The 10,434-nt window shown below is 36.2% G+C and overlaps 1 protein-coding gene across 1 annotated transcript; it reads left to right on the top strand.

The window, feature by feature from the left end:
• The first annotated feature begins 3,339 nt into the window (after positions 1 to 3,339).
• On the top strand, positions 3,340 to 10,102 carry LOC132107032 (potassium channel subfamily K member 5-like). Its single transcript, XM_059513163.1, has 5 exons — positions 3,340 to 3,665; positions 6,823 to 6,934; positions 7,457 to 7,623; positions 7,715 to 7,883; positions 8,912 to 10,102. Exons 1-5 carry the CDS (start codon positions 3,480 to 3,482, stop codon positions 9,604 to 9,606), a joined length of 1,329 nt encoding a protein of 442 aa, XP_059369146.1. The 5' UTR covers positions 3,340 to 3,479; the 3' UTR covers positions 9,607 to 10,102.
• Positions 10,103 to 10,434: the final 332 nt, after the last annotated feature.

The following is a 10,434-nucleotide window of genomic DNA, read 5'->3' as shown; positions in this document are numbered from 1 at the left end:
CCTGTTAAACACACACGTAAAAACATACACACACATACATAAACACGCCCAAGTGCTCACAGATGCAGGCCGAGGTCTCTGTGTTTAGTCTAAGAATGCTCTGTGCTTTTGCTCATAAGCTCCAGCATGGCTTTAATATGGAACATAAACCCAAGCATGACTACATGCTAATTATGGTTAAAAAGTATATATGTTTGTCAGATTCAGTTAGTCATAACATTGCATTGCATGATTTAGGTCAATCCATTAGCATGTTTTAACCATATAGGCTATGTAGAAATGCAATATTTACCTTATTTTTTCTAGTTTCATTTACTGCATCTTTTATTTTTCCCTCTCCTCTTTTCAGCCAGGTCGAGATGCAGATTTCCAAAAGCCCTTTTATCGCCACTGTCAATGCAGTCACATTGAACTGCATTGGATAATCGAGCAAGTGATGCCCAGTGAGAGTCTGGAGCAGACCAGTGAACCTACAACAGCTCACAGAGAAAGCCTCAAAAGAAATATACAGGTAAAATGCAACATATTATTATTTTTTAATAGAATTACACATGAAAAAACTCAAAAGTAAAGTGTAAATGTTTTGGTTAATAAATAATGGCATTAATCAATAACAAATTATTACAGCATACAGAAAATACTTGTCCTGAAAAACAAAATCAAAATCTTCATTAGATGGTTTCTGCCTGAAGGCGTGTTATACAGCTATATAGCAAACTATAATGATATTGATATGTATTGCATTCATATTGCATATTTTTGTGTGAATTCAATATAAGACTATGTTTGTGTTCAACTTGCACTGAGATACAGCGCTTGTGACAACTTCCAAGTGTGACAACTAGCCCTCTCCATTCTCTCTCTCTCTCTCTCTCTTATTATATTGTTTCATTTTTAGCTCACTCCAGATGAAGAAGAGAAGATAAGACAGAGGAGAGAGCGCAACAAAATGGCTTAGTTCATGCTTACCATTATCACTTATTGACCTTCTTCAGGAGGTGAATAATAGGGCTGCACTGCCAGTTTTATTTTCATATTGTGTTTAGGGTGGTGCACCTTTCTGATACATCTAGTTTGTCCAGTTTTAACTTGAGACTTCCGTAATTGTACATAAAGTCTGTTAAGATTGACATATGATGAATGAAGTACTAACAACACATAAATTAAGATTTACATATAGTTTAAATTGGGAAATCGAAACAAAAATTCCACTGGACAGTCACACTCTAAAAAAAACTAAAGTTGTTTTTTGGCATCAGTGTTTCCATGAGCCTTCAAAGGAATAATTCATCCAAAAATGAAAATGAGCATTTACTCACCAGCAGGTCATCCAAGATGTAGATGAGTTTGTTTTTTCATCAGCACAGATTTGGGGAAATTTAGCATAGCATCACTTGCTCACTGATGGATCCTGTGTAGTGAATGGGTGCCGTCAGAATGAAAGTTCTTTAAGGAACCTAAAATGGATCTTCCATGTTATTGCTATGAAAACCTCCTTTTGCTCCCTTTCTTTTAAAGAATGCAGTACACTCTGCTTCGGGGAATCTGTTACGTAATTACCAGCAGCACATGCTAATGGCATCCAGCTGTGAATTTGTTTTCAGGAGACTGAGCGTCTGCACATGGAGCGGGTCGCGCTGCAGAGGCAGGTGAGCTGCCTGCAACAGGAGAAAGAGCAGCTGAAAATACTTCTGGCATCCCATGCATCCATCTGCACACTGGCACAGGACAAACCTGTCCTTTATGTCAGGAAAGGCCCTGCCATCCAAAGTTTCCCTCACAATAAAACAGGAACCTCTGGATGACGTAAGTGTGTCTGGACATTTGGTGCTCCAGCAGACAGAGAATAATTCTGAATTAAATTCAATGAAGACGATGAAGCATCCTATGAAAAATATTATTAACAAAATAATGCTTCTGTGGCACTCCTGTGAAAGTGTGTAACTAAGTGAACTTGTGGGGATAAATAATAAATAAATAAATACAAAGCAATTCATTTATTCATTTAAATAAATAAATAAACACACTGAAATATTTTTTTGCACACTGAAATAAAAGGAGGATATTTTGATATCTGCAGTGCTCAGGAATGCACGAAGAGCCCCCCTTCCCCATCCCGTTACAACAGGAGAAGGATTTCCACTCCGCTGTTGGCACGAGTTCCTGTTTGGGATTTGGAAATCCGACTTTCATATCACAGAGGCCTTTGCATTTGCTATTTAAAGGTCACAGGATATTGTAAAATAGCTTTCTTCAGGTGTGAAATAGGAAAATATTGTGTTAGGTGTCCGGCGTTCACACAGAAGAAACCTTGACACACATTTCCTTTTAAAAACAGATATCTTGTTCAATCAGTAAGATGGATATCTACCTCTATAGTATTTCACTTGGTAAGAAGGAAGAAGAGAACTTCAGTATGAAATGTGTCTTGTAAAGTTTATTGCAATTAGATTTGTAAGATTATTAAATTGAATTTAGAAGCAATATAACAGAAATTATAAAGAAAAAAAGCCCTGACTGAAACTACCACACATCTCTCATCCTTTATCAAGACAAAAGTTAAAGAAATGTAAAAAATGTAAACACACCGATTCCAAAGAAATTGGAGCTTTGCCAAAGTTAGAAATGCAGGAAAGGCATTTCATTAGATAACAAAACAAAAAGTTACATTAATGTATACACACACACACACACACACACACACACACACACACGCACGCACACACACACTCACACACACACACACACACACACACACACACACACACATAGGTCTGGGGGTGGGACCAGTGCGTTAAATAAATTTTTAAACAATATAATATATATATAAATTCAATGATTATATATATATATATATATATATATTAATTGATTAATTGGATACAAGATAAAAGTTTTTGTTTGCATAATATATGTGTGTTCTGTGTATATTTATTATATACACACATATACATCCTATTTGAAAACAATATATATATATATATATATATATATATATATATATATATATATATATATATATATATATATATATATTAATTAATTTTAGGTGTGTACTCTGCAAGTGCACATGTGTGAACTTGTGGGGAACCAACGTAATACTTCCATTAAAAACACCTTAAAAGTAAACACAGAAAAATGACTAAGAAGAGTGGGTATAAGTTATGAGAAAAGATCTCTGTCTTCTAATGTAATAAAAGTGTGTTGCTTCACTGAGTTGTTCCTTCAAAACTAAAATGCAGTTTAAAATCTATTAAACCAAAGAAAAGTAGACAAAAATCGTAGCCTCTAGCAAAACCACTCAGTTTAGAGCCAGACACGGCATTCCTCGCGTTCACACCTAAGCCAGGCGTGGCTCCGGATTCCACTTCCTTCTCACCCGCATCATTGAGTTTAACACATCACCAGAAACTTGGTACACTTTAGCAGTGGTTGTTACTTGATGTAACTGAACACAGAGAAGGATCTACTTCAGTATTATGGCAGATAAAGGATCTTTTCTGACCTCAATCATCATTTTCTACTTGTCCATCGGAGCCGCGATATTTCAGATCCTCGAGGAGCCGCATTTAAAAGCAGCTCTGGACGATTATAAAAACCACACTGACCATTTATTACAGAAATATCCCTGCTTAAAAAAGGATGATTTGGACCTGATAATTGAGGTAGGCTTCATTGATTCCTTATTTGGTGTTTAGAAAATAAGGTACAGCAGCTCTTGGGAAAAGTTTTCAAGTGTTTTCCAAGTGTTTCGCCTAACTATCAGTTATTAAATAGCCTACATATACCGCTGCTATAGTGTTTCTCACACACAGGTGACTAATAAGAAGTTTTCGTCTGAATTGAATGTAAGTTTAGAACATTTTAAACAAGTATACCTAGTTTGTTACAGTTTCACGCATTTGCGCGTGAACCAAACAAAGCGAAACATTGTCCTAAACGAGTCAGATCTCTTGAGGTGACGGGAGTTGGCCAACCTAAAACAGGACTGAGGCTCGATTGTAACCAGTTTGTGGACTTTTCCCCCGTGGGCAATAAAAGTTGCAAAGTCATTCTTAGGACTGTGCTTTTGATAGTCATAAACTACATCGTGGACTCGTTCAAACGCGACTGTACCACGAGAAAACGCGCTCACACGTGCTTAATGCGTCGAACATGAAAACAAAGCAACTGGCTGTTTGGTAGGCTACTGTTTTCAAAGATTAAAGTTCTAGATCTAATCTTAGCACTTCCCCATACAGAAATCACCCGAAAAGTTTTAAAACCACACAAAACATGCATTTAAACTATCTGATTCATTTGACTCTATTCAATGCAGATAATTTTAAAGATTAATCAACAAACCAGTTCTTTTACACATTTAACTGCTTCATGATGTATCATCATCTTAATTGAAATAGGTTTTAAGTTTGAAATATTATCTCGTATTGTAACCACAGATGTTTACTATATACACACAAAGATGTGTGAGCATTTGTAATTTGTCACTATGAACATATTGCAAATACTGTAACTCATCTGTCTGAAAATATCAACTATAGCATTAATTCAGTCATTATTGAAGAACATTTTACAATCAGCACCAGTAATGCAGGATACAGTAAATGGCATTGTGCTCATTAGTGCCTTTACTTGTTTTAAAACTCTTGCAATGTCATTTCCAGTAGGCTATTGATACTGACAGTAGCTATGCCATGAATGGTGTCACAGCCTTTAAACAGTAACACTTGGGATTCATGTTATTGTGTAAATCAGCTTTTTTTTTTGGTATTCCATGTGTTTTCTTTGACACTGTATGGTATACTAACATGACAACTGTACTACTGCAACTTTCAAAATCTATTGTTTCAAACTAAGTTCAAACTATTGATTTTTTTTAACATATTAAAAATTAAATATTTTTCCCCATATTGTTAATTATGCCACATTTAACCTGACTGACATGAATTGTAAAAAAAAAAAAAAAAAAAGGACCTGTAAAAGCCCCCATACTTATGTTTACTAAGCATGATGTAAAATCATGTGGCAAAGAAAACCTGTTTCTCTGGTTTTCAAGCAACAACTTAGTGTTGGTGTACGCTAAATACTGATATTTACAGGTGCATCTCAATACATTAGAATGTTGTGGAAAAGTTCATTTATTTCAGTAGGAATTCAACTCAAACTGTGAAGCTTGTGTATTAAATAAATTCAGTGCACACAGACTGAAGTAGTTTAAGTCTTTGGTTCTTTAAACTGTGATTATTTTGGCTCATATTTAACAAAAACCCACAAATTCACTCTCAACAAATTAGAATATGGTGAAATGCCATTCAGCTAATCAAATAAAAACACCTGCAAATGTTTCCTGAGCCTTCAAAATGGTCTCTCAGTTTGGTTCACTAGGCTACACAATTATGGGGAAGACTGCTGATCTGACAGTTGTCCAGAAGACAATCATTGACACCCTTCACAAGGAGAGTAAGACACAAACATTCATTGCCAAAGAAGCTGGCTGTTCACAGAGTGCTGTATACAAGCATGTTAACAGAGAGTTGAGTAGAAAGAAAAGTGTGGAAGAAAAAGATGCACAACCAACCAAGAGAACCACAGCCTTATGAGGATTGTCAAGTAAAATCAATTCAAGTATTTGAGTGAACTTTACAAAGAATGGACTGAGGCTGGGGTCAAGGCATCAAGCGCCAACACACACACACGGATGTGTCAAGGAATTAACGTCAGAGGCGTATTACCTGGGATAAGGTGAAGAAGAACTGGACTGTTGCCCAGTGATCCAAAGTCCTCTTTTCAGATGAGAGCAAGTTTTGTATTTCATTTGGAAACCAAGGTCCTAGAGTCTGGAGGAAGGGTGGAGAAGCTCATAGCCCAAGTTGCTTGAAGTCCAGTGTTAAGTGTCCACAATCTGTGATGATTTGGGGTGCAATGTCATCTGCTGGTGTTGGTTCATTGTGTTTTTTTGAAAACCAAAGTCACTGGACACGTTTACCAAGAAATTTTGGAGCACTTCATTCTTCCTTCTGCTGACCAGCTTTTTTAAAATGCTGATTTCATTTTCCAGCAGGATTTGCCAAAATATACTGCCAAAAGCTCCAAAAGTTGGTTGAATGACCATGGTGTTGGTGTGCTTGAAACTCACCAGACCTGAAGCCCATAGAGTATCTATGAAGTATTGTCAAGTGGAAAATACAAAACAATGCAGATGAGCTGAAGGTCACTTTCAAAGAAACCTGGGCTTCCAGACCACCTCAGCAGTGCCACAAACTGATCACCTCCATGCCATGCCGAACTGAGGCAGTAATTAAAGCAAAAGGAGCCCATACCAAGTATTGAGTACATGTACAGTAAATGAACATACTTTCCAGAAGCCCAAAAATTCACTAAAAATGCTCTCATGAAGTATTCTAATTTGTTGAGATTGGTGGGTTTTTGTTAAATGTGAGCAAAAATCATCACAATTAAAAGAACCAAAGACTTAAACTACTTCAGTCTGTGTGCATTGAATTTATTTAATACACAAGTTTCACAATTTGAGTTGAATTACTGAAATATAATATTCCACAACATTCTAATTTATTAAGATGCACCTATACATGAACAAGCAGAAAGATAGTGTTTCTGTTGTTATTTAAAGACATGTAACTTCATATATATTTGCTTATTTTAAAGTCTTTCTCAAAGATGTAATTATTTCATCCTTTGTTTACATGCATTGTTTACGTCTCTTTTCACTGCATGCTTTGTTTAAATATGCACATTTGGCATTTGTATATATTGTTAAATAACATTTAATAGTTCATATTTTGTTTTATGTTTCAACATCAGATTGTGGCTGCGGCGGCTGGAAAAGGTGTGACTGTAACGGGAGAAAAAAAAATCAACAATTGGAGTTGGGAGAACGCAGTTATTTTTGCTGCCACAGTCATCACTACTATAGGTAGATGGAATGTTTTGCTTAGAAATATTTAAAGTTTCTATGTCTTTATTATAAAAATAAGCCAGCTGACACATATAATCATAATATTTGATCTTCAGTGCTGAAATGTGCGCAAAATCGAAATCAACCTTCCATCATGTTTATTATTTTGTGACAATGTTAAGAGTACAATAATTCTCAAAAATAACAACTTTAAAGAGCAAATATTTATTTTATTTTATTTTTACTCTTTTATTTTACTTTATATATATATATATATCATAACATTTATCAATAGAAGACTCGATGGAATGCCTCCTGTATTTAGAAATAACAGTGGTTCACAGAGCAGTTGGTGTCCTATTTATAGAAGCACGTTTTATTATTATTGAAAAGGTTATTCTCCCTTTTTAGACCTGTTTACATGCAATTCTTAGAAAAACTAAACAAAAAAAACAATTGCAATGGGTTTATGGCTATATATCACCATTTGGACTTTTTGAAATTGAGACTTTACACATCCTTGTCTACTCGATGGTTCAGGTTATGGCAATGTTGCACCGAAGACATCTGGAGGCCGATTATTCTGTATCCTGTATGGGCTCTGTGGCATTCCTCTTTGCCTCACCTGGATAAGTGAATTGGGTACATTTTTTGGTGGCAGGGCAAAGCGCCTGAGTCAGGTGCTCCTCCACAGAAGGTTCACTGTGGTAAGAACATCATTAAAAAAAAACCCTTCACTTTTCAAAGAGACAAACAATGTTAATAACACCCATATTCATGTTTTCTCTTTCACTACAGAAAAAAGTACAGTTCACCTGCACAGTTGTGTTCCTTTTATGGGGTTTCCTGGTTCACTTGATCTTCCCAGCCTTTGTATTCAGTCACTTTGAGGACTGGACTTACTTAGAAGGCCTGTACTTCTCTTTTACCACCTTGACGACTGTTGGTTTTGGTGACTATGTAGCAGGTAACTAAACAATAGCAAATCGATTTTAACATTTTTGTGCAGAAGAATATGTGAGTAATGGAGTGCAGGGTTTATACTAAACTGTGGTCCGGGAACCGCAAAGAGATTGTAAAAATAAAAAGTGCTTTGTGTTCTGAGGAAAATTTGGCAAATAAAAAAAAAATTGCTAAATGTATTTTAATGCATTTAACAAAGACATATGTTTTATCACCACTGCCTAACTAGTACGACACATTTTTTTTATCTATAAAGTTGCATAGGAACAACATTTTAAAATTATTTTAATTATTATTAATTTGTTTATTCTCTTTATTATTAATGTTATATTACATTACCTTGAATTATATGCATGTCTGTACTTTCTGCACTAAAAGCTCTTGTCACCGAGACAAATTACTTGTGTTTGTAAACACACTTGGCAATAAAGCGCTTTCTGATTCTAATTAATTTTTTTATGTAAATACATTTTAAAAATGATTCTTGAATATTTTGATATTGGCTTGAAAAGGGTACACTGCTACATCTTTATTTCAGTTATAGTTATTTTAGTACTTCAAGTTCAATGACAACAATAATCTTGCTTTGGAAACGATCTGAAATCTTAATTTATTTTATTTTATTTCAGTTAACAATTTTTGTAATGGTTTTAGTTAACTATAATACTGCACTTACTATTTTACATAGTACAACATTCTGTGTACTAGAAAATAGCTGAGTGAGTATTCTTTAAATTTGGTGGTCCTTGGTATTATATAGTCAAAAGAAAAAAAACCTACACCTTGAGCACACTGGAGAGAAGGCATACATTGCAAATAGAGAGTTTATCTTGTTGCTAAATCTAGCTTGATGCATCTTTCTGTCCGCTGTACAAGTGAACCAACTTATGATGCATCATTTCCTGTGATTGTGATTCTGTATTAACATATAATGCTTAAAAACAGCTTCTGTGCCATGTAAAAGTAGCTTTAGCAAATTAAACTGTTGGCTTATGTCGAATAAAGGAAATTCACTTTGTTTTTTCCATATAGGTGTGAACCCAGATAAAGATTACCCAACTCTCTACAAATTCTTAGTGCAGTTATGGATCTGCCTGGGTCTTGCATGGTTGTCACTTTTCTTCAGCTGGAATGTGCATATGGTGGTCAAGGCTCATAAAGTCCTGAAGAAAAGAAGGCTGAGACGCCACAGGCTGTCCATCGATGATGTACTGGTAACAAAAGAAGTAAAGAAAGCCCCAAAGCCAACACCTCTCTCTGGCGTTATTGACATCTTTGAGTTCATGTCTGAGAAGGTCGAAGACTACAGCGACATCATCCAAGCCATCGGAACAGGTAAGAGAAGGAAGAAAAAGCAGCAGGAGGAAGAACTGACACGGTCCAAGAGCTGTAGTGACCTATTGCATGGTCTGGTCATCCCACTCGATCACTCTCCTCGTCTGAAACGCCGCTTCAGCGTCAGCGTGAACATGTGCACGGTCATGTCTGGAGAGTCTACAGATGGCCTCAACAACAACCAAGAGGAACAGACACTTCTGAAAGAGCACCAAGGAGACACTAAAAACAAGAGAGAAGAGGAGCCTGGATGTTGTGCGGGGGACTCCAGAAGATCAGACCCATCAATCTTTCAAAGCCCTACCCTTACCACCAGCAACGGAGGATCAAGATTCCCAGTGTCCAAAGTATCAGAAGACCATTTGTCAAAGAGGAGAAAAAGCATTAGCTGACAAAGTCTGATCTTCTAGATCTAAAACCAAAAATGACTTAAAAATTCAGCACTGCTTTAAATCGTGATTTTTCAGATGAGAAGGACACTATGGCTGAGGTGACACAAAGAGGACCATGTGAAGAAATCCAAAGACATTTCAGGACCAAAGAATGTTGCTCTGATATGCGGATGGGAGCTTTCTCTACCTAAATCAAGCTGCTAAAGTGTTCACTGGTTTCCGCAGTATTGAAAGACATGTAGGTATTACACAGGGTTGTGCAGCCAGTCTGTGACCAAGATAAGGATGTGAGGGTTAGCAGAGGAAATGAAACCGATTTCCTTCACAGACATTGGAAAGTTTGAGTGTGTTACTGTGGTTTCAACCAAGGTTTTTTTTTTTTCTCTGGATTTATTCTCAGAATGACAGCTAGGAGAAATCTTGAGATGTTTGGAATGGAATACTAGCTATGAATGCTAACTGTGCCATACGAACTGATTAACGCACTATTTTTAAAGTCGTCTTCTTGGATACAACTTAAGCTCCAGCAAAGGAGTTGGAATAATAATGACTGTTTTCAAAAAGGTTTCCCAAACATTACCCTGGGGTTGATCAGATAACCAGATTGTCCTTTCCCAAACTCACGCTATTGGTTGAGCCGATATCGCTGTGTCACAATGCTGAAACAACCAGAGCAATGTTTTGATACCATCAGTGTTTTACACCATGTTCAATTTAATATTCAGTTGATAGTGTGTGTACATGTGTCTATATCCATATATAGCTGGAATGCAAGGTAATTTAACATTTAAAATAACATGCATTACCTTTAACCCTCAATTTCCACCA

The sequence above is a fragment of the Carassius carassius genome, chromosome 27 (assembly GCF_963082965.1).
Source record: "Carassius carassius chromosome 27, fCarCar2.1, whole genome shotgun sequence".
Classification (NCBI taxonomy): Eukaryota; Metazoa; Chordata; class Actinopteri; order Cypriniformes; family Cyprinidae; genus Carassius; species Carassius carassius.
The sequence above is the reverse complement of the archived record's forward strand: the minus strand, read 5'-3'. Positions and strand labels throughout refer to the sequence as shown.